General features: G+C 31.9%; 2 protein-coding genes across 2 annotated transcripts; one reads left to right on the top strand and one right to left on the bottom strand.

The window, feature by feature from the left end:
* Positions 1–2,086: 2,086 nt before the first annotated feature.
* LOC148626012 (leucine carboxyl methyltransferase 1-like) lies at positions 2,087–11,760 on the bottom strand. Its single transcript, XM_088569562.1, has 6 exons — positions 11,467–11,760; positions 9,752–9,935; positions 9,036–9,277; positions 6,655–6,764; positions 5,105–5,188; positions 2,087–4,422 (listed from the first exon to the last, which is right to left on the bottom strand). The coding sequence occupies exons 1-6, from the start codon at positions 11,665–11,667 to the stop codon at positions 4,299–4,301; spliced, it is 945 nt and encodes a 314-aa protein (XP_088425688.1). The 5' UTR covers positions 11,668–11,760; the 3' UTR covers positions 2,087–4,298.
* Positions 11,761–11,789: 29 nt separating this feature from the next.
* LOC148626011 (DNA polymerase delta subunit 3-like) lies at positions 11,790–25,425 on the top strand. The gene is made up of 14 exons (XM_088569561.1): positions 11,790–11,927; positions 13,031–13,086; positions 13,541–13,646; positions 14,405–14,512; positions 15,860–15,936; positions 17,375–17,474; positions 18,346–18,531; positions 19,656–19,707; positions 21,213–21,300; positions 22,370–22,422; positions 22,645–22,710; positions 23,089–23,283; positions 23,680–23,774; positions 25,107–25,425. Exons 1-14 carry the CDS (start codon positions 11,862–11,864, stop codon positions 25,194–25,196), a joined length of 1,338 nt encoding a protein of 445 aa, XP_088425687.1. The 5' UTR covers positions 11,790–11,861; the 3' UTR covers positions 25,197–25,425.
* The last annotated feature ends 232 nt before the right edge of the window (positions 25,426–25,657 follow it).

Below are 25,657 nucleotides of genomic sequence, written 5' to 3'. Positions count from 1 at the left end.
TCATATTTCTTCATTAATTGTCAAGTACCAACTTTCATATGATTTTTTCCCTGATAAGAATTTGATAAGAAATTAAAATTCTTTTTTTTTGGTTTGTGGCATCCTATATCTGTACATGTATAAATTTTTTCATCAATTTCAGGATTTTTATGGTCTCTGCGGTCTATGAAAAAAAAAAAACAGCCAGAGGGCAATACAATGTACTCCCAATTTTAATTTGATAAAGATGCATAATCTAAGTAGTATTGGGGTAAATGTATTCATTTTAGTCTTAATTTTGTACCAACCATGCCACCTCAATTAGTGCTATAGAAAGAAGCTAGAGTTTATATCATCTTTTTTGGCAAGTCACCTTAAACTTCGTTTAGCTCAAAATTCTTCTGTTGACATAAATGTCTTGCCTTCCATAGTAGTTACACAACTTCGATATTTCAATAACCATTTTTCTTTTCTACATCTAGTTGTGATATCTTTGATTGATATCATTTGCATAAGTTCATTTTTTTTATTTGTTTACAAAGCAAATTGTTAGATATTTATTAAGGAGGTAGGCCTATGGTAAGGGACACAACTCTTACGAATTATTGAAACGTTTGTATTTAGGATCTTTATATCAATCTCATGTAAGAATCAAAGTAACTTGGATTGATTTCATTTTGTTTCAAATGAAAGCTTGTAAGGCATTAGTGAAACTGAATATGATACAAACATATCACTGATTTCAAGAGTTATGTCCCTTACCCTAGGTATACCTCCTTAAATAAGATACATTGTCCATATACATTTATGTTTTTATACCCTTGCTTTCTAGGAGAGTGGGGTTTCATCTGTGTCTGTCTTTCTGTCATTCCATATTCACAAATTATCACATTTTATTTTCGTCTCATTATCCTGGCTACTATCAATTGCAGTTTGTTTATATTTTACACAGTTTCATTTAGGCATACTGTATCATAGGATGATATATGAAACTTTTGTGGTATGGGCTGTCAGCATTGTAATCTTCGTTTGGACACTTGGTTTTTGTGCAATTACTGTAATATTTCATATAGTTGTTGGATCTTGACAATAAAATATCCAAGGTTCTATTCAACAAAAGAAAGGATGTTATGGGAGTTATTATCTCAACTGATTGGAAACTGGGGTCAAAGGGAGCCTAACACAAGCATTTATAAAATGTTTTATAATTGAGTATTATTGTATGGATCTCTATGAAACTGAAGATTCTATACCACAAAGGTCAGGCTGGAATTGATATGGGGGTGGGGTTATGACATCTGGCGAGAAGGAATTATGCCAGCACAAATATTTTCCTGGTTTCTGGCCATTATCTTGAAAAAAATGAGCTAGATCTCTTTTAAATTGTACTACAATGTTTATGGATAATTGATTTAGAGGTTTATACTCTAACTGGTTAGGTGTTCTAAACCAGTAAGAGGTGATAATAATAAAACATTTTCTGAACTCTGTATGGATTGCTCATTTCTTTTGTCTTATAGCAAATTTTAAAGTTCTTCACCATTTTCATTCTATTTAGAAATTTATGCTGTGTTAAACATTTAAGCAAAATCAAAATTTAGAACTTTATCAAGCTATCAAGAATGTTGTGCCTAAAACCATTTTTGTTTACACCTTTTCTGTTATATCATAAGGAGAATGGATATGGTGAATAAGTCATAGAGACAAAAGCCACACTGGGATGAAAAATGTCAGCTCATGGCCACCCATGGATCTTTGATGAATGACGGGGAAACCCTCACACCACTCTGCAGACTGGGGTCTTCTGTTTTTGAAAGTATCAATAACTGTTGATGTAAAACTATACTAGGTTGATTTGATTCTATGTCTACAGAAAATTCTTCACAGGACTACTTGATAAAGCCACAGATGTCTAACCGAAAATAGTTGGGTTTAAATGTTTTCCAAGATTCTGACAAGAATAAAAGTTGACAAAGAACTTTAAACTTTTCACAAGTTTTGTGGAACCGAAACCAGATCTACAAACCCCTGGCTCAACATTAGTTGTTTTAACAATATAGTATTATTGAATATTCTCAGGTTGTATGTAATAATAACAAAGTCACTGTAGTTTAGAATGCTTAAATAAAAAAACAAAAATAACAGTACATAATGTCAGCATAAATAATACAATGCACTTCATCAGTGACGGATCCAGAGGTGGGTGCAGGGGGTTGCACCTCCATTTTTATTGTCATTTTCATGTGTAAAATTGACAAAAATGGCAAATAATGTTCTAGCACCCTTCTTTTTCTGAGGAACCTCTTCTGGCACCCCTGCTTTTAAAGATGTCTGCTTTATAGCAAAAAGGTAAATAAACAAATTAAATTATTCAACACAGTATTTTTTCTAACAAATATGTTCCTCTATAGGGCTTGTAAGTTCATTCTTCATTTATATTTGAATGCTTTGTTTAGTTTGTTGTTTCTGTATACTTCAATCATCATATTAAGGAGGTAGACCTAGGATAAGGGACACAACTATTACAAATCATTCCAACATTTGCATTTTATATCTATCTCATGTCAGCATCAAAGTAACTTGGACTGATTTTATTCTGTTTCAAATGAAAGCTTGATAGGCTTTAGTGAAAAAATGTATCACTGATTTCAAGAGTTATGTCCCGTATCCTAGGTATACCTCCTTAAATTAATGCATAAGAGGTTTTCATTGATAAGATTGTAGTTTTTATATAAACATCCACATCCTATGATTTTGAATAGGAGTAAGGGATCCATTCTTCTGAATTTAAGGGGCACACGACGAGACTTACAAGCACTATTGAGAATTAGCAAAGATAATAGTAGCATAACAGTAACTTCAGTCTAATATCAGGCATAAATCTCTGCTTGTCAATACCAAAACAAAATAGTTATCAAGACATCAATACATAAAAGGAAGATATCAGGTGACTGGTCATTGAGATGAAAAAAAAACACCAAATGTCTTAATTGAAGAAATCCCATATACTAAATAAGCACATAGTGATTTAGCCAGACTTGATCAAATTATTGTTAAATGGTATTACAATGTATTTAAAACTTGAATACTCTAATTTCAAGTACCGGTAAGCATTTCAATATACCGAAGTAAAACTAACTTAAGTTCTAGTAAGCATTTCAATGTACTGAAGTAAAACTAATTTAAGTTCTAGTAAGCATTTCAATATAACATAAGTAAAACTAACATGAAATTTTAGAAAAAAAAGATTGCTTGAACTACAATACTTTTTTATATTCCTCTGATTGGTATAGTGCACATCAAAATGAAGAAAGTGCTCTGTATTCCTCTATCTGGCTAGCTAGGACACTGATATAATTATTATTTCAATTCTTTCATATCAAATCATTTTTAACTGTACAGAATTAATAAAAATAACACTAGTTGCTTGTGAAAAAATCAATACAACATAGTCCTGTCAAAAAACTTTCTGCTTATTTTTTTTTATATAGTTTTTTATCTATTGTTAGAAAAAATTGAAACAAAATTACAACTTAGCCAATCAAAATTAAAACATTTCCATGCAAACATTCTAACAACAACTGTATGGCATATAACAATATAGCTATTAAGGGCTGTTCCATTCATACATACAGGGTACAAAGGGTGAAAACTTTTAAGTTTATACATGAATGGTTGTCAAAGTTCTCGATAAAATGAATGAAATATAAAGTCCTAGCTTAAAATTTTTTCTATGGGCAAGGCCCCTGGAAAAGATGCCTTTCCCCGGTACCTTGTACAGATTAATGGAACAGCCCTTAGCTAGAAGGCAGGTTATTCAGAGTACATAGAATCACAACCAACAAACGTCAAAAGCTCAATAAACTATAGCTTGCTTAGCTGTGAAACAGGCATCGATTTCACAAAAAGTCATAAAAGGAAAGTTGTTCTTAAATCATGACATCACAATAGAAAATAGCATTGCGACATCATAATTCATGATCAATTTTACACTTATGACTTCATGTGAAAAGAATTACAGCTCTGTACAATACAACACTGTAAACAATAATGGTTTTTCCATTTCAGTTTTGAATACATGAAGCACAGCCACTTTTTATGGTTAATAATCGGTAATACTGTTGTTCATATTTGAGGACATCAGTGCCCGCCTGGTTTCGTAAAAAAAATTTCTCAAAATGAGATTTGCTTCAAATCCTTCCTCAACTCAAATTCTGATCAATCAGATCACTTAAAATTGAAAATCGAAGGAAAAACTCAGGATTGGAGGAAATTCTCAAACTGAGATTTTTTTTTTATGAAACCCAGGCCTGATCATCTCATGTCATGTCAATACTGGACAGTCCAATGTTATTTGGATCTTTCCATGCCCATACGACACAATAATGGGAAAACAGTTGATCCAATAATTCCCTTTCATCCATGAATTCCAACTTCTCTATCCTGTAATACAAATTAATGTGTATACATGCTGAATACAAGAATACAGGAAGTTTAAAAGATCAAAAATTGTATTTACTGCAGAAATGTGTTTAACATTAAAACTTTTTTTCTCCCATTTATAGCCAAGTCTTATGATACTTTGGTAATTTCGTATCAAAATAAATATATAGATGCTCTGAAACATGAATATCTCAAAATTGTTTGGTCAGAAGTGATGTAGTTTAGAAATAATGTATGCTGTTTGGAAGTGTTTATTTGAACTTAAAATGTAGATGCACAGGGTGTGGTATAGGAAGTCTCGCATATTCTGGTTGGAGATATCAGTGATATAACAACAAAATGGTGCATTAAGGACAAAGTCAAATGTTATTTGAGTACACATAGCTCTGCCCCTTATAGGCAAATTAAAAAGCATGAAGATTTATTATTGGCATTAGGTAAAAACATAAGAATTTCAATAGCTCGTCCTGATTTTCCTCTGTTATTCCTATGTTTAACCAAATGTAAAAATATTATTATCATGTCTTAGTCTATGTTCTAAATTTTCATGTTCATCCCAGTGGTTATGTTGTCTCTTTGACATTTATACCATTCCTGTTCTTGTTATATCTAAAACACTGAATAGCTGATTTTGACTGTTGTAAATGGAGCATAAGTCTTTATTTGCATGTTCTATACTTACCTTTTGACATCAGCATGTGGAAGAGCATTATATACATGGGTCATAACCATACCATCAGCACCTTCCCAACCAGTTTCTGTAAATCTGAAAAAAAAAAATGCATTAAATACTAATGAAATTCAACCCAGTTTGGGTGCAACAATAACAATTTGAAACTTTAATGTTGTAAGCCTCTTTTTTTTTCTGGGAAATCTTGCACTTTCATTAACTAGTTTCGTAAAATATGTATACAATTGTCTATACAATAATAGGGGTAAAAAAAAAATAGATAAATAAATAACTTGACAAATACAGACGAACAGGCTCTTTTAGGAAAAACATGGAAAACAGGCCAAATTCGGCATCGTTAAATAAGGAAAAAATAACCAAGGCTCAACAATTTTTTCACTTCCAGTGACTTATGCTTCCATTATTTAATTATTTTATCTGATCTTTTGACAGTACTGACATATTTTATATTCTAAACATGAAGAACAAAGTACATTTGGAACAGGAAGAGCCTGAATCACACACCTGACTTGATAAGCAAAGTTCTATTTTATGTAAAAAAGGCTGTGTTTATTCTTGGAAAAAAATTCCTCATGCTCATACTTAAGGAACAATCAAATAAATTTTCATTGAATTCTTTCCAGTTGTATTTGAGGAAAAAATTTTAAAAGTATTAACATTAAAACTAGCAAAAAGAAGTGGTAAAAATGCAATAACCTCAACAAGACTTAAAAGATTTACACGAAATTTGACAACAGATAGATCTCATCATGCTGAACACTTTTACTCATGTCAGAATTTTGATAAACCTAATTGTTTTGGAGATATATGTGAAAAACTTCTGTGTGACCCCTATGTTCTTTTAGTATCAGCCGCCATTTTTTCGATGGATCAAAAATCCCAAACAGTTTCATGCAGAATACACTAAGGAACATTCATACCAATTTGGTTATAATCGGTCAAGTAGTTTCAGAGAAGAAGTTTTGAAAAACTGTTAACGACAAAAACAGATGAAAAACGATAACAGGACACCAAGTGATGGCAATAGCTCACATAGCCTTTGGGCAATTTGAGCAAAAACTGGAAGTTTTAGCAGAAGTTTTAAAACTGCAAATATTTTTTCTTTATTACACAACTGTTTTTATAGTTAATAAAACTGTCACAGAATTCGTTTCAGCGTAATATTACAAGTCCTCTGACAAGCTCTATAGGACCAAGGCAAACAGCACCTGCAATTGAGATTCATTAGATCTTGAATGAAGGAACAAAGTGAACAAATTACATGAACTAATGAATAGAGAAGGGGCTGCAGACAATGTCATATCATACAGACAGACAGACATATACTGATAGATTAAAACCCTTAACTTTGTTTGCAGGGGTATATAAATATGTTGAAATAAATACGTACTCAAAAATTTAATAAAAGTATCCACAAAAATATGCTGAAAAGTGTGTCAAAATATTCAAAATCTTGATTTATTTTGTATGTGTCCGACACAAAATTAACAAACACAGACGTATTCATTTACAGTGTAGGTACCATAGAATTTGCTACATACCTTGCTTTTTGAGTATCTAGACTAGTACAAGCAGAGACACCAGGTAAGGAACAGTCCCTCTGTTTCAGATTCTCAATCATTACATCACCAAACTTATCATGCATGTTGACCTAAAACAGATTAACTATCACTTGGAGGTACATGTAACCAACATCAAAAGAGCTAAAAGTCTGAAGATATTGAGTCACAGTAACTCTATAACAAAAGGCTCTCGAAGAGCCTGAATTGCTCACCTGACAAACAATACCCTATTAACTAAGTAAGTAAGTAAAAGTATCATGCTTTGTTACCATGTTTGACAAAAAATTGCTGAAAAAGAGCATATATTGAAGAATGCTGTAATTTCAAAAGAGTACCTAAGGCACTGTAAAATGTTGGAAATGCCTTCAAAGTGTTTTTAGAACCTCTAGACAAAATTTGGGCAGGGGTCCCCATATACCCTGTTATTCCACCAGGTCTGAGGGGCATTAGTCCAGTATAGATTTATGGAAAAAGAACATAAATGAAGTTGAACCATGGCTATCCAAAATTTTCATCATCACCATTCATATCAGGAGGCAATGTTTACTATATAAAGCAATTTTTGTTGAAATCAAAGCAAGTATAAAAATTAGCTGAAAAATGGCCACCAAGAAAAATTTTTTATTATCATCATTAACTTAAAACACCTTGTCTCCTAAAGATGGAATCTAAGCAATTGGTGAAAATAGTCGTAAAATGGCAGCCATTTTTAAAATGGCCACCCAAAAAATTAAATTCAATACTGCCAGTCAACTCAGAATATCATATTTATCTTATGGATAGCTTTCATTTTCACTATTCTTCTACAGTTGAGGGAAAAACAGAAAAAAAAGCATTTTGACCCCTATGTTCTATTTTTTGTAACAACGGCCATGTTTTTTGACTGATGAAAAAATTTAAATGATCAATTTGTGGAGGAAACCCTAAAAAAATTATGCCAACTTTTATAAAATTTTGTTGCCATTGAATTCAGAGAGTTGTACACATTAAAACAACAAAAAATCTGTTTCAGGGGCCATAAATCCTACAACAGGGAACAAATAATTTTGAAAATTTTGGCAAAGGTCCGTCTACTGATGGAGAACAATATTACCTCTCCATCAGCATTTGGCTAAATTCAGCGGTTTTTGAGTTATTTGCAAAAAACTGTATTTCTACCCCTTTGTTCTATTTTAAGTAACAGTGGCCATGTTTTTTCATCGATCAAATATCCAAACTGTAATTTTGTGCAGGATACCCTAAAAAACAGTATACCAACTTTCAATGAATTCTGAACAGTAGTTTCTGAGGAGAAGATTTTTGAAAGTAATAACATCAAAAACAACAAAAAATGGCAATAACTCCACATGGGTCAACAGATCTTCACCAAAATTATATCACAGATAAATCTCATCATGCTGAACACTTTTACCCTGTCAGAATTTGGTTAAACTGAAGGCTTTTGGAGACATATTGGCAAAATCTGCTGTCTGACCCTATGTTCTATTTTTAGTAACAGCAGCCATGTTATTTAACAGATCAAAGATCCAAAGGTCATTTTGTGCAGGATACTGTAAGAAACAATCATATTAAGTTTCATCTATATCCATTTAGTAGTTTCAGAGGAGATGTTTGAAGAATTGTTAACAATGATGACGACAGACGCCAAGTGATGGCAATAGCTGACATGGCCTATGACCAGGTGAGCTAAAAATGTCTTATGATAGACAGTCTGTTGTTTTACTACTTGATTTTAGAATAACAAAATTAAAATTGTGAAACTACATCATAAATATTGATATTTTGGTTCAAACTATTAAATTATTGAAAAAAAGCTATTTTCTAGTCTTTCATAGTTAAAATTAGATTCCTTCACACCCTTCCATCAAAAGGTCCTTTTGATATGTCTTGCATATTCCTATAATGAATGAAGAGAGTTTGCTATTTTTGTTACATGTATTTTTCTAAAATCTTTTCAATGTAAATTAAGGGTTTTTTTTTTAAAGAAATTTCATAATATCTGACAAAATACCCTGTATTATGACGTTACTATTACATGTAGGTCATATTATCAGGTTTAAGAAAATTCATTTTTAAAAAAGTGTTGTTACAGCACCATTTGTTCATAATAAGCCAGAATTCTAGATGAACCACACATAAAATATTTTACGGAAATTTGGGAGTGATTGTGGGTGTTATAGCCCCTACCTCTTTCAAGTACATGTCATGTGGCAATTCATTTATGATTCTTTAAATTTGCAATGATACATGTAACTGGGTTTGGAGTAAATAGTTATGACATTTTTTTTACGTTTCTTGTATATGATTAGACTAGAAAAGTCTAAATATATATTTTTACATAACAGAGCCTTTATACAAACCTGCTCATAGTTCAGGAAAAAAGTGGTAGTAAAGTTACTAGACATCCATTTCAGTAGAGCATTAGTCATATCCAAGTCAATATACACCAAGACACATTCAGCTACAAACACAGTTGGTAATGTTTTGTCTATATGGCAGTCATGTAGCTTTTTCTCTACTTCATTTATATTTCGAAGATTCACTGAAACTAAGTGGTAGTCCTGTCCATGAATATCTGTTTTACTCATCTGTATATCTTCATCTGCAAAAGAATGAAAATGAGGGTTTCATTTCTAACAAAAAGCTTGAATAAACAGATATGAAAAAAAGGGTTGTCACACTAAACTGTACACACATGGAAGAATCAGCAACTAACAAAGGTGTAGAAAAGGAACTAGAAAGGAAACTGAAAAAAGCCTATGCCATGGTCTAAACTCTGGAAATGACAATTAAATACCACTGAAACATATCTCCAGGAATTTTAAATCAAAAACATTCCCTGAGGAATTTAAATCAATTAGAGTGGTAAACTGTTATAAAGGCTATAACAGTTGTACATGATGTAACTCATTCGATGAATTTTATTTTGCAAATTACAATGTGCAAACAAATTTTTAAATACATGGTTTAAAAAATGAAAAAAAAACCCAAAATATTAGATTTCCTTTACACAATGTACAAGTAAAGTTAAATTAAAAGCTTGAAATTTACTACAAATACAAATGTACATTGATACCTTCTGAAGCAATGCTTTTCAGTAGAGCTTCTCCTCTCCTTATGAAATGACATTTCTTAGAAGTAACAGTTGGGAAGTCCATCTCTATGAAAGATTTAGCAACAACTCCCTCTGATTTAAACAACCAATAGGTTGTATCAAATCCTGCTCCTAAATTAATAACCTGACAGTTACCATCATTCATCTGTAAAATAAATATATTATCTCAAACTTACTCATGGTAATCATGACACTAAAATTCTATATTTATTACTTAAAATCGAAACTTGTACTTGTACACATGAAACCTGAAAACTATTGTAAACTCACTCCATGTCAAATCAGTAAATTCATTAATTAACCTAAACATAAATTGAGATTACTCGATATCAAATGTTTAATATCCGCATATATGCCACTTTTTTTTCATTTACAAGGATATATTTTAAAATAGGAGTTTGAGCTATCATGCAGGAGGAAGGGAGACACCCTTAAAAACAGGACTGTGGAGGCTCATACAATGTACATGTATGTGAAACAACTTCTTAAACTATACCATCAGTTTCCTACTCAATTACTAACATTGCAATGAAAATGAATTTTGGAATTACTTGTCAGAGAGTAGATCTCGCCATTTTCTAGAAAGAAGCAATTCTCGCCAATTAGCTTACCAAAATTTTATTCCTCAATGAAAACTATTGTATGATAGCTCATTTTTGAGTGGGAATTTTCAGCAATCTGTTAGACGTTTTTCCTTAAATTTTTGGCATGAACTTGTTTCACAGGAGAGGACAAAATATCTGTTGGCAAGAACTACATCTTGACCTGTACATTGTAATCCTTTAAGCAAGTCAATTAAAATTTGCCACCTTCTAGATCCTTTAATCTAAGTTTCCACTATATATATGATGTATTATCTTTAAACAATCCTAATTTCGGGGATTTGATACATTGCATCTACCCCGAAGAACTTGAGATAAAGGATACTACAGACACTGTGAAGTCAGCCTCATATCTTGACCTAAACTTAGAAATCGATGGAAAAGGAAAACTATTGACCAAACTTTACAAAAAACATGATGACTTTTCATTCAAAATTGTCAACTTTCCTTTCATCTGTGGCAACATCCCTTTCAGCACCTGCGTATGGAGTGTTCATATCACAACTGATATGTTATGTCAGAGCTTGCCGAAACTACGCAGACTTTTTGTATCCCACTAGAACTCTAACAAATAGGCTTCTGGAACAGGGTTATGTTGCTACCAGATTGAAGTTATCACTACAGAAGTTTTATGGTCGTCATCATGAACTCGTGGATCGTTATGGTGTATCCATCTGCACCATGAAAACTGATTTACTCAACAGGTCATAGTTTTCCTTTCCTCATTTGTCTACCCCGGACTTGACTTTTTATGATCAACTCGGCGGGCGTTTCTAGAAAAGCAGAGGACGCTTACCCTACCAGTGCACCAGGTCCATGCTCCCAGTTTTTAATGGAGTCCGAGTTGCTCATTTGCTTTTGTTATTTTGTATGTATGATTTTAGTTACTTTGTTGTGTATGTCTGTTTTCCATGTCTGGTCTTCGTCCCTGGATTACATTCTTTTGATTACCGCTATAACCTTGGTTCCCTTAATTACTCTTTCTACGATGCAGGTACTTAGGTAGACTGTCATGCCATATCAATATACATGAAAGATACTGGTGGCATTTAAATGCCTGAATTTTAAATATACCTGAATAAATTTTCGAAGAAACGTCCTGATGGCCATCACACGCGCATAGTAACCACGATTAATTTCTGGAGCATGTTTTATCTGGCTCCTTTGAGTCAATAATGGGATAAATGGGTCTTTCCAGTACCCCTTTTCAACTGCAAATCTTTTACATTGTGCAGCATCATCATTCGTCGCTCTAACAGCATCATCACTTGCCATTTGAAGCAGTATTGTCGTTTATTCTTCAATATCTACTTGCAGACGGAGCTCGTATCCTCCATTTTTGTTTACATTTTTCATCCAAGTCAATGAATTGTTTGAATGCATGCACATACCGTAATTTATTCAATGCTTCTGAACAACACTGATTTTGCGGGAAAACGAAAGTGAAACTAAAGCCGAGTAACAAAAAAATGAGTTTGGTTGACGATATTTACCTCGAAAATCTGGAGGAATGGATACTAGACGAGAAAAACACTGTATGCACATCATATTCACTAGCTATTTAAACCAATTCAATTTTAATCATTCAAAAAAATTCCATTCCCTTATGTTTCCTTATTCCTATCAAGAGTATTTTGACATGAAGTCCATGTACCAGTACAACAGACGTACTTACACTTGTGGAGTCCATCAAGAAAAAATAAAATATCTTCCTGTTGTTTCTGCACTGAATTCTCCTTCAGCTTAAGGATTAATGACCCTCACAATTTAAAATTACATATTGTTTCATTGATGTCAAAAGGTTATTTGGAGACAAATGTGGGGTCATTTTGAGTAAAACAATAAGTGTGCATTGTATAACTGAAAAAAGAAAATAAATACCTATATATAAACCCTAAAAAATTCTAGTTGCTTGAAGTTTTCTGAGAGGAATTATGAATATGCCCACACAAATATAATTGCCCTAATTTAAACCAGGGAGTGACCCTGTTTAAACCAGTAAATACATGTAACTACAAAGTATTATATGATATACTCTGTATCAAATATATTCCCTGTCCCACTGAATCATGGTATTGCTAGAAAAAGAATTTGGGACAATGCACATTTTCATTATTGGTTTTGTTAGAACTAGAAACCAATATAAACTTTGAAACCACATAATTATCCAGTTCTTCTGCAGACAGGAAAATTAGGGATAAAATGGAAATTTTTCTGCCATTTTCAAAATTTTCTATGGTCATGTTTTGAAAATTGCTGTCAAATCAAATGAAGATGAAATTCCAGTGAGTCATTGAGATCCATTGAAAAGTTGTTGTAAGGTGTAGGTGTCCCTACAAATGTCTTTTGCAAGATTAAAAAAAATGATAAAATAAATTAAAAGAATTTTCTTTTCAATGCAGTGAGACCCCCCAAAAATGACTAACAATTCAGTTATATACACTGAACTACATGAAGTTTTAAAAAATATTCAATACTTATAATTTGTTACAATTTACACAGATTTGTTTATTCTTTAATTTATTGTTTTTTTCTCTCTTTGATCTTTTAGATTTTCTTCTTCATGTATTTGCAAATTAAAAATTTGGCAACCTTGCTAAAAATACAAAGTATCTTGATATTATATATGTACTTTCAGGTAACATATAAGTACGTAAGCCTGATGCTTAAAGTACATGTAAACAAAGCTAAACAGTAAGTATATACAATCCTTTTTCTTCCTTATGAATTGTCTCCTTTTCATCTGTAGTCACATTTCACATTGAGAATAATTTTGTTGCTTTTGCATACATTTACATAAAATTTTAATTTAACACAGAACACCAACAAAATCCAATATTATAATGAATTAAACATTTTTTTTGTCAACTTTCCCCATGGCATTCAGAAGATATAACAGGCAAATGTTTAAATCAAAAGGTGATGAAATAATTTACACATGTAGTCTTACACATTTTTTAAAACTGTCTGATTAAATGTGTTCAGTTTTCAGACAGATTATGGGAGTAAATGTACAAGAAGTGTTAATTTCCCAAGTATATAGTTTAAGAAAATGCTCAAAAAATTTTAATTGTGACCAAAATATTTCTATTTAGTCGATATTAAAATTTACATTCTCCTCCACCCATCTGTGTCATTCTTTTTTCAGGATGCTATATTCCTTTGTACAGAACCAAAGAAATAGCAAAGATAATGACAATTTGTTTGTTACGTACTTTATATCTGGACTGTCAGAGATTGGTGATGGGAAGAAGGTATACTATTTTCAAGGAAATTTATAAACAAAATATATTAAAAAAAAGTTAGTCCGAATTTCCAAATAAAAAAAAAATCAAAAGATTTGGGGTTCTTTTCTTAGTAACTTTATACCCCATGCAATAAGTGGATGGTATACTGTATCTGTATCTTGAAATCATCTTGTCTATCTATCTGTCTGTTATTCTGTCCATCTGTTTATTGCAATTACCTCAACTCTAAATGCATGGATTGTTTTCAAATTTGGTATGTGGCTTTGTATAGATGGTGCATACATTTTAAGTGACTTTGGTTGCTGTCTGATATCAACTCTCTATTTTGTTGGACTTTGCCATTTTTCATGACATTTTTAACTTCATGTTTTAAGCCAAAGTCCCTAATGAAAGACAGATTTTAAACAGTATTTTACTACTTACAAGTTTTCTATAAAACCAGAAAAATATTGATTTCCATAATCAAATGGGAATAAAACAAAAATATGTCAATTATAAGTGTACTACTATATATGATAAAATAAACTTTTTAAGAAACGAAATTTAAATTTTTTTACCCCAAAAGTTAAAAATAACATTACCAAAAATACATATTGCTGATATAACAAAGAAAAAGTTCCATGCAATTCTTGATTTTTGTTGTATGGAGTTGTTTTTTGTCTGTATTTTCTAGTGAATTGAATGAATAGACTTATTTTGATGCAAAATATTGTCAAGTAGTCCAATGTTTCAGTTTAATAGACTATTCATGTATTATATTTCAGTGTTTAAAATGCATGGTAATACCAGAGGAAAGTTTAGAAGCTGTGAAGTCAACTTTTTCTGTGATAACCAGCTCACACATCTATAGTGTAGGCAAATCTAAAGTTCAGGTACATTGTATATTATTACATGTATGAAGATCAATTCATTATTTGTCCTTTGTGTAAACAGATGCCAAATTACATATTTCTAAAGATTGTACAATGTATATGTGATTTTTTGTACAATGTATATGTGACTTTGTTTTTTTTTTTTGTAAGTTATTGTTTTTGATTTGGTTGATTGAATGAATTGTTTTAATAATTTAAAATATCTTAAAATATGTCTAAAAGAGTAATCAAGGGAACCAAGGTTATAGCGGTAATCAAAAGAATGTAATCCAGGGACAAAGACCAGACATGGAAAACAGACATACATAACAAAGAACATAAAGTAACTGAAATCATACATACAAAGTAACAAAAGCAAATGAGCAACTCGCACTCCACTAAAAACTGGGAGCATGGACCAGGTGCACTGGTAGGGTAAGCGTCCTAAAACTGACCAATTGATATGAATTCAAACCGGGCATCTATACGGGGCCAATATGGATCAAACCAAGGCCAATACTTTTCATAACTTTCGGTCGTTTGACCCCGCCATTTCGAATTAGATATTATCACTTCATTATCCTGCTGGATTATTTATCCATATGTACCTAAACATGTATATAATTAACCAAACAAATAAAAAACTAAGAATAAGGTAAGAACACTTGATTTTGATTTGGCATATCATTCAAATACAATCACAAGCTCTAAGGAGCTTCAGACTAAATATAAAAACATACATTATGTAAAATAAACCAGACAAACTAGAATCAAAGGATGTGCACATAGAAAAAAAAAAGAAATCCAACATAACTATGATGTGCAAAGCAGTAATTTATTACACCTGGCAAACCTATTGTAATGCCTAAAATAAAAGAGCAGAATATAATTTCAATTGCACATTTGTATATCTAAAATGTGCTTTCAGAATTGTGTTATTTAGGAACTTTGATCACCAGGACTAAAAGCTGCATGCTCTACAAAACATCTAGTTGAGTTGGTTAATAAAATTGTCAATAAATATGTACTTTTATATTGGCCCTGTTATAGGTTTCGGTCAATCATATTAGCCTCAACAGCTGTATTGGCCCTCTCCAATGCCTCGGGACCAATACGACTGCCTCGACCAATATGACAGACCTCAAACCTATAACAGGGCCAATATGAAATTACATATTTATTAATATATAATAATTGGTAGTGTGTGAATTTCATATAGATTTGTATTTACATGTAGCACAAAACTCTGTTAATTAAATAAAACAGTTTTTCCCTGAAGACTTGATTGACCACAATGAAATTAAAACTATAGGTTTGCCAATGTTTGAGTTAATGTAGTTATTGTACTTTCGTACTTTCAATTTACAGGATGAAAATAAATTATACAGTGCAGATTATGATAGCTGTCATGAAAGGACTGCCATTACTAAGCCAGAGATATTCAGGTAGTTGACAAATTTAACAAGGGATGATTTCAGCAGTCTTGATTTACATTTTCTTGGTCCATGTACAGTAAAAATGTCAATGAATTATATAATAATTAATTTAAAATAGTGAATAACTAAAATATGATCCTGATTGCCATAGAATAATAGATTTAATAAAGAGTGTGCAGAACTTTTTTTTTTTTTTTATGAGTAATTATATTTTGGTTATTCACGATAATCCATTGATGATCCTGTTTATTATGTTGATTTTTCAATCATCATTTTAGAATAATTTGAAATTTTTTTATCCGTGCATTGATATTCCAATTCACCAGTAATGTCCATTAAGGTTAATGTCACTATAAAAGTGTGGGTGACATTTTAACGGGTGAAAACCACAGATTGAAATAGCATAATTTATTTCAGATGTGAGTTATAGTAATTTCTCTAATTTTCAATTGATTTTCTCACCTCCTGGCTGATGTGCGAAAAATATTTTTCTCTATACTCCAAGTCACCTCAGATTGTTTGCGTTTTTTTGCGTTTATTTTTGTAATTACTCGACGGTTCCTTTCAAAAACTTGCCATTTCATTCATGTCGTTCTGTACAACGATTCCCTTACAATTATTTTTCGTTCTTACCTCCGAGATTGAAAAAATTCAAAATTTATTTTTCCTACGAGAATTTTGCATTGAATGTATTGTTTATCCACCATCTTGTTTCTATGGATATTTTGAAATGTTCCCTATTATCTCACAATTGAAGAGCTGAAATACCATGATTTCCCGCCATATTTCTGCTCTTTACCTTTAGTAAAAGACAAAACCAGAAGTTCCGAATGAAAATGCTACAACTGGTACTTAATAAGAATCTTACCACATAAAGTAATAAATTAGCAGGGAACCAAAAATATGGCAGGAAATCATGTTATTTCACCTCTACAAAAATAAACGCAAAAAAACGCAAACAATCTGAGGTGACTTGGACTATAGAGAGGTTCGAGTTCTCTGATGCTGGTTGGTCAGAATACAATTGGGCAATTGGTTGTTGTGCATTGTGTTGCATTGCCTATAAAATTTCATTAATTAAAAGGGACATTGTGATGTTTTATATGCTGTTCTCCCATAACATACACTGATGGTAACTAGAATTGAACCAAATTTCATGGTTTGGCCTACCCATGAAAACCACGAAATTTTATGTTAGTCATAGTGCAGAGAATGAAGTCTTACATAAAATTGCTGATAAAGGAGTATTGTATTATGGAAAAGATTTGCTAGATGCCATCTGCATGCTAGGGAAATTATACTGGAACTTTGTTTTGTACTGTTTATTTTAGCATTAGCAGGGTGTTGATAAATGGTCCAAAAAAAATATCCCATTCTATCCATGCATAAACAACTATTGTGCAGGATTGATTTTAGATGATTTAAGTTCATCTTGTTTTGTTTTTAGAGTCAGCTCAATTAAATGTCCAACTGCAAAGATGAGGACTACAGCTGAGATCGAAGCTCATTTGAAAATTAAAAAAGAGAGTACAGAGTCAATGAAACAGGTTTGTTTGAACTGTTTAAAACTGTCAGACTAGGGATAAATTTAATAAGGGCAATGAATGTTTTTTTATGATTTGAATGTGTTTAAGACTTTCACCTGATATGAAACATTGGCTTGTCTGTTGTGGTAAAGCATCTTAAAAGATCAGTTTTCATTTCTTTTTATAATAAGAATCATAAAGTTTACCAAGACGATCAGCTTTAAAAAATATGGCTGAAAAGGTTTAAAAATTTTATTGGAAGCAGCTAGAGATGTGCTCCCATTTTGCAATAGCTGTGAAGTCCAGGCAAATTTCAGTCACTGGTAAAACATACCAAGTGGGAAATTAAAAAAATACAAATTGTAAATTAATAAGATGCTGTTTCAACAATGTAAAAATTGGGAGTATAAAGATAAAAAATATAAACAATAAAAATGACAAAGTAAAATAATTAATATTGGAATATAACTATTGAATCCCTGTGTCTTACATTTTGTCATTAGACTTCAAGGTGTAACAGAAAGGTTCACCAACTCTTACTATAATGGCATGTTAGTTGTTCACAAAAACTTTTGAACAAGTTTTATATTGAAAGTTTTTTTTTTTTAAAGAAATGTTTTACTGTTAATTGAGAAATTATTGCTTACTATTATTGCTGCCATTTCGTCACTTTACAAAAAAGATAGATTTTAAATTTATTTGCTATCTAATATAATCCTGCTTGTATTAGGATATATATATATATTAATTTTTCCAAGTTTGTTTATCCAAAACTGATAAGGGCAGAGTAGTTATAACTTAAAATGACTATAGCATTTTGACTGGCAAGAAATCAGATTTGTATCACTGATGCACAATCATATGAAATAGAAAATGTCTAATTTTTTTCCAGGTCAATGAAAATACTCAAGAGAATAAAGAAAATGGTCTTGTGTCACAGAAAGTTTCAAATAAACCACAGAAAAAGGCAGGCATTGCTGGTATGTTTGCTAACCAGGCTAAGAAGACTGAAAAATCTCCTGTGAAAAAGGTTGAACCAGAAAAAGAAATAAAGGAAAAAGAACAGAAAACATCTAAGGTAATAGTTTATACTTATTGACTGAGTATGAAGGGAATAGTAAGTTTAACAACTACAGCCTGAGGTGTATCCACACTTGTGGATAAATAATTTCAGGTAGGGAAAATAGTTATGAAACTATTGACTAGTCAATAGTCTTTTGGTTCGCGACTCATCAGGATAGTAAAACTATTCACATAAATTTAGAAAAAAGAAAAAGTATACTGAGCTATAATAATAATGGTTACTCATCAAAAGTCTCTAGAAAAATTCTGAAAATGTCTTGACTTGTTTGTTAATTTCTACAGACATTAATACAGTAAAAACTGAATAAAGTGAGTCCCTTTGGGAGACAGTTTGTTCTGTGTAGGCAGTTTTTTGCTTGATATGTTCAAAATGCATTGAAATGTATATGAATTGACTTTAGAAGATGTCTGTTTAGGACAAGTTACTGATTTATTCAGGGATCAGTTTAGACAGGTTTCACAGTATACTGTCAAAGTTCTTTAATTTGTGGATACCAATTTTCGTGGATTAGGGAAGAAACATAAGTTTGTGGATTCTTGAATTTGTGGTTTTCATTATGCACATCAATGGAAATCTCCTTTTACTTGGGAACCAAATTTCATGTTTTGGCCTACCCACGAAAACCACGAAAATTGGAACACCACTAACAGTGGTACTGTCACAGTACTGTAACTATGAAATTTCAGTCTTTAGTTCAATGTTTAAATAATTTTTAGCACAGATTGTTGCTGTCTGAACATTCTGTCAGTTAAAATCTGTCTTGATGTTGTGTCTGTTATTGCCCACAAGCTGTGCACTCATATCAGGCTGTGCACTTTGAAACATTTTATTTGCAGTATAAAGGCATTATCAACTTTGGTTATGTATATAAAATGACTTCTTAAAAACACTTAATTTGAAATGTCCATTCTAATTTTGCTCTTACAGTTCTGGGTTCAGCATTTACATGGGGTATTTGTGTAGCTCCCACAAAGCTATTCATGCACTAGTTCATATTAGCAGTTGAGAAAGTAAAGTTGTGTGATTTCTCTAGTAATGTGCCAATTTTTTTTTTAATATCATGGATATAAATGGATACTTAAAATCATAATTTAATTTAAAAATTGTTTGTTATTTAGGACTCTGGTAACAAGAAAGGAGGCGTAGCAAACTTTTTCTCAAAACAGTCAGGTAATGTTTGATACTTTTTTATATGAATGTGAGTCTGGTTGATGGATGGCAGGTCAATAAATGAACATTTATGTGAAATTGATTTTGCCTATGCAAACCTTTTAACCCTAATCCTGCCACAGTAGGGGGTGGGGGGGGGGGAGACTCCTACAAAATTAATGAAAATTTAGAATCTCCCACATAAAAACGTCAGATTTGTGGGAAGTTTTTGGTTACTTTACTGTCTGTGAAAAATACTAAAAAAATAAATTTTACATAAAAATTTGCTTTTTACATGAGACAGTGTCAATGAGGGAGAATCACCCACATGGAAAGAGAAATTTTTGACACTTTCATTTCAATATTTAATTGTGTTTGATGGTGCTTTAGTTTTTGTCACATAAAAAGATAATTGTTGATGTTGGCATTCAATAATGGATAATATTATACCCCGTGCAATGAAGTTGCGATGGGTATAATGTTTTTGACCCGTCAGTCCGTCCATCAGTCCGTCCGTCAGTCCATCTTCAGTTTTCCTGACTTTCCTATCGCTCGCAGATACTGACATGATTTTTGGTATATAAGTTCACCACTTTAAGTTACAGGTCAAATTTAACTTACGTTTCGCTCCAATGATTTTTAATTACGGGCCTTGAACTGAGTAAAATTCACAGAAATAACAGTTTTCTTGACTTTTTTTCTAAACGCTTGTAGATATTGACATGATTTGTGATGTAATAGTTCACCATATTAAGTTACAGGTCAAGTTTAGATTTCGTTGTGCTCTGATGATTTTTACTGAAATTACGGGCCTTGACCTTAGCAAAGTTCACAACAACCAAAAAAGTTTTCCAGACTTTTTTTTCTAAATGCCTGTAGATTATGACATGATTTATGGTATATAAGTTCACCATGATAAATTACTGGTCAATTGTTTTGTTTCGCTACGATGATATTTACTTTGGATTTACTAAAACTCAAAGAATTCTCAGTCTGGAGTTTGAAACTTCCATTCCCATTTTGAGTAACAGAATTTAGTTAGAAGATAAAGGTCTAAAGCCTAAAAAACACTCTTATTCCTTTTTTTTTTAATCATAGGTCCTTCTACATGTATTTCTTTTACGAACAAATTTACCTGAGTATCCAACATGGGGATGCTTGGGGTATGTGAGTGTGCTCACTGAGGTTCTTTAATATTTTATGTGGGAAGGGATGCTGCGACTACATTTACTGTATATATCATTAAAATACGCCAATTTCATTGGATAATCAGCTTTATACAAGATGTTTAATGAGTCAATGAAACACATCTTCGAGCTATTCCAATATATAGGCTATGCCCAAAGCTAAGTGGACTACTTTTGTTGATCACTGTGTATTGCCTGTTTTATAGGTACATGTATATCAAATAGAAATAAAATCAGAGAAACATGTGAAATGTTATGAGAATTGAATTAAATTTTAAAAAAAAATGAAAATTTTTTAGATACACTGTACATGTTTAACAATATCTGTTGGGATCTTAGGTAAAACTAATGGAAAGACAACACAAGTAAAAAAGGAGGAAGAAAAACAAGTCATAAAGAAGGAACCATCTCCTCCTCCTCATAAAAGGTAGGATTAGTTGAAGTTTTCTCTCTCCCAACATTCCAATACTTTACCTTTTACAATTAACCCTTTTCTAAATTTTCACTGTGCATTCTTAGAATAAATGATGTTAGAATTTCATATTTAATACAAAGTACACATTTTCAGCTTCATCTTGACAATTTTTCATCAACAAATAGACATATTATGCACTTAATTAAGTTAATGTTCAATGTATTTAGTATTACACAGGGTGGTGCTCTTAGTCCATATTACCTGGAAGTGGGGAAGGAGACCTACACACATCTACATTCCCTGCCTAACGTCATCAAAATGTATTTAGCAGTTTAAGAGGAGTAATGCTTGTCTTCTGTGTACATTAATTTGGATTATCCCTTTTTTTGAGTTTCAGGAATCGGACAATAACTTGTTTCATGCACATATGATGCCTAAACGAATTTATCAAAATAAATAAGGCATTTAAGAAATTGTGCATATGAGATGTTAACACTCAAAACATTTAAGTTTGATTATCTCCCCGTTCATGATTTAAATTCAGTCTTTCCGAAGGTTCGTCGGACTGTCGGATATCACCAGTAAAACTGTGACAGGACCAGTAAAAAAATCTGGAACGCCAAACAGATTTCTTGATTCTTGATTCAGGTCAAAATGGACGGCAAAACTTGGTTTGATTCTAAAAATAGTATGCCATTTCAGGACCGAATGTCTTGGAAAAAAAAAAAAAAACTGAACCTTTAAAAAGACTAAAGTATAAACTTCCTTCATGTACATCTACATATGAGGCCAAAGTTTACTACATTTCTACGGTGTAGGAGTAACAAAACATGTGGACTGGTGAATGGAGAAACAGACAGATAGGGTGACTCTTTGCAAGGAGGTATTGTTAGGGGTATATTGTATTAAGATTACAATTTTTGAAGAAAAAGAATAATATGGAATTTATGTACTTGCAAGCACTTAATTGGTACTCAAATTCCACAAGTATTGAGTAGTTTGTAAAAATACAACTCACAAAAACTTATATATCAATACTAGTAATGGGATATTGTATGTTTTTTCTCTCATTGTTTTTCAGACAACCTGTTGAAAAGGGAAAAGGCAAAAGGTCTAAACCTGTTCATGAATCAGGTATGTATGACATGGTAGTCTTTTTTTAAGTCATTTGAGACATTGTTCCAATATTTAAAATGATGTCTTTTGCATGAACATAACAAAAATATAGCAATTTTTTGCATGTATTTCTGGTCAATCTACCTCCGGAGCTACTTGTTTATTCCTTCGTACAATAGATTCATAAGACAAAGTTAAAAAATCTTTTTTAATTCTTTATGTTAATTTATTTTGTTACAGATGATGACAGTCAGAAGAAGAGAAGAAGAATAAAAGCTGCCATTATAGACAGCAGTGATGAAGAAGGTAGTTAGAAAATTAGTATAATCAGACAATAATCTCTAGTTCAAAAATGTCTAAAATAAATTATACAACCACTCAACTAGTGAATAGTTTATTAGAATCACCTTTTCCATAAAAAAATCTCAACTTCGAATGAATGGATTGATTTCAAATTTGGTATGTTGCTTTAAATAGATGGGATATAAGTTGTAAGTAATTTTGGTTGCTTTCTGTGCCAGTGTGGATATATTGGGCATGACAATACCTCCAACTTTTGGTTTTGCCTGTGCTACTGTGATGATCTTCTAGGTTATGGTCATAAGATGTGTAAAATGTATGTCATTTCCTTTTATTTTACAATTCTTTTTAAAATCTGAGAAAGAACGTTTGATATTTTGATAGAAATGGACTATGAGAGCCCAATACCTAGTCCAGTTAGAGAACCATCTCCAGAACCTGAACCAGAATCTCCAATACCACAAAAAACCAAGGAAGAAAGTCCACAGGAGGAGTCTCCTCCTGAAACAGGAGAAAGGAGAAGGATAAGGAGAAGAAAACTTGTACCAAAAACATTTATGGATGATGAAGGCTATATGGGTATGATTTTTATTTTGGGTAATTTATAGTATTGCCAAAAAGAAAGAGCTGAAAAAATAGGGAAATTAATACAATGTCTGAAACTATGACTGCAACAGGTAATGTGGGATCAAAAAGCTCATACTAAATGGCAAGTTTGTATTGGCATCTTTACAAAAGAAAACAGAACTGTTACTGTGTAAGAACCAGATAAGAACTCTTCATTGATAAAACCAGACTTCAAAATAGATACTCAAAAAAAGAAAATCATAACAACAGAACAGAATACAGTATCATTGTATTTTGTCAAATATACTTTGACAACCATTAATCACAGCTTCACACAGCCTTAGATACAAGACTTTCTAGGACCCATATACTAACCTTACCTGTACTTTTATGATACATTTTTTTCAGTAACAGAGAAGGTATGGGAAAGTGAATCTGCTTCAGAAGTAGATCAACCTCCTCCAAAGAAACAGACCCCACAACAAACTAAACTGTCCCCTAAGGTTTGTCTTATCAAAAGAAATATGTGATTTATTCCATTATCATTGATGATTGCAGTTTTTCCTTAAGAATAAACAATATCAAAGTTGAGTAGAAAATGTCTATGTTGTCTGAATGTTAATTGATTTATAAACAGGAAAAATATCAGCATGCGAGTCAGGAAATTTAGTATTTTGAGTAAGTGTCCACAAGAAATGAACATATTCTCTATTGACTAATCATACCATGCTTGACATCTTACAGATAGGCTTCTGGAACAGGTTTATGATGCTACAAGATTAACGTTATCGCTATTTAAGTTTTTTTGTTGTCACCATGAACTCGTGGATCATTATGGTGTTTCCATGTCAATATTCTTCTTTGGTCTACCTTTGACTTCACAAATAATGGGCATTTCTGTGGGTGTTTCTTTTTAGAAAAGCAGAGGACACTTACCCTACCGGTACACCTGGTCCATGCTCAAAGTTTTCAGTGGAGTCCGAGTTGCTCATTTGCTTTTGTTACTTAGTATGTATGATTTTAGTTACTTTGTGTTCTTTGTTGTGTATGTCTGTTTTCCATGTCTGGTCTTTGTCTCTGGATTACATTCTTTTGATTTCCATGCTCCAAATAGTTGAGTACAGGTTGCTCAATTACTTCCTTTTTCTATGTTTGTGTTAATTTGGTTATTTCATGTTTTTACTTGTGAACATCAATATTTTTTGTCATTATTCTTGGATTATTGTATATCAGTAATAAATTCTAACATTGTATTGGTTAAACGTCAATCAGCTGATGTTTAGAAATCCAAAGTGTTGAAAGTAACTAGTGTGATAATCTGGTATTGATAGTCAGTACCAAAAATTTGGACCACTACTTAGTGGTGAGTTATTCCCCTTATGAAGAACCATTGTAGGTTGTGATATGGACCACTCACCTACAGCTTGGGCAATATCAGTTTTCTTGGTCCATATCAGTACCCTTATGCAGTGGGGATTTTGTGATATTGCCCTCAAGATCATTGAATATTCTGTAATTATCGTCATTCTGATTATTGTTCTAATCCTGGTTCCCTTGATTTCCCATCCTATACTTTTGTATCATTTGGATTTCATATTAATCCTCCTTTAAATATTCTGAAAACTTCTAACATTCTTTGAGGTATTGACTTGATTTTTGGTATGTATCTATATCTAGTTGAGTTAAAATTGATGTTATTATTTTGTTCTGGATTTGGACAAGAGGGAGAGAATGTATTGCAATATTCTCAGAACCCTTGTTTGAAATTATTTTGAATTAACTCATTTTGAGAAAGCAAGTCATCTATAAATAAAGTGTATACATTCCCTTTACAGAAGAAAAAAGCATCTCCAAAGAAGAAATCACCACCATCTTCAGGAGCTGGAAAACAGGCTGCGCTGACCTCATTCTTTAAGAAGAAATGATTGTTTTCAATATTCATAAACAATACTCCTCTAAAGAAAGAAGTGCCAAATCATGGTCAAAAACCCTGCATGGAGAAACATTTTGAACTAAGACTTAGGTGTTATTTATTGGCAGTTTAATTAATATCTCTATGGAATAAATTTATTAGTGCTTCAAGTTTTATTTATTATAGTCTTTAACTGAAGTAAATTATTGTTGTTAAAAAATAAATTTGATATTAAAAGCCTTCATATGAATTTTTTTCATACTTGAAATTCATTAGTTTCCTGCATATTTCCATACATTATCTGACCAAGGTAAATAAAATACTTTGCAGATTGCATTGAGCAGTTAGGACAAGTATGGACACACCACTCAAGCTTGATTCAGCTCTGAATTTTGATTGCAATTAAGTATTTGACACCAAATAATAACTTGATCAGAATTGAGTGGTTCCTTTTTTAGCCGAAATTCCTGCACG

This window comes from Perna viridis, chromosome 2, assembly GCF_037379345.1.
Source record: "Perna viridis isolate PV_CMFRI_1.1 ecotype Kerala chromosome 2, ASM3737934v1, whole genome shotgun sequence".
NCBI lineage: Eukaryota > Metazoa > Mollusca > Bivalvia > Mytilida > Mytilidae > Perna > Perna viridis.
This window is presented reverse-complemented; position numbering and strand designations above follow the sequence as displayed.

Bases quoted from the DNA above. Each gene is read 5' to 3' on its own strand.
- LOC148626012 (XM_088569562.1), bottom strand. From the start codon at position 11,667: ATGGCAAGTGATGATGCTGTTAGAGCGACGAATGATGATGCTGCACAA. The intron at 6,765-9,035 runs GTTTGTATAAAG...AATCTGTTTTAG, and splicing joins TTTTCCTGAACTATGAGCAG to GTCAACATGCATGATAAGTT. The intron at 4,423-5,104 runs GTAAGTATAGAA...TTTGTATTACAG, and splicing joins CCACATGCTGATGTCAAAAG to GATAGAGAAGTTGGAATTCA.
- LOC148626011 (XM_088569561.1), top strand. From the start codon at position 11,862: ATGAGTTTGGTTGACGATATTTACCTCGAAAATCTGGAGGAATGGATA. The intron at 13,647-14,404 runs GTATACTATTTT...ATTATATTTCAG, and splicing joins AGATTGGTGATGGGAAGAAG to TGTTTAAAATGCATGGTAAT. The intron at 18,532-19,655 runs GTAATAGTTTAT...TTTGTTATTTAG, and splicing joins AAGAACAGAAAACATCTAAG to GACTCTGGTAACAAGAAAGG.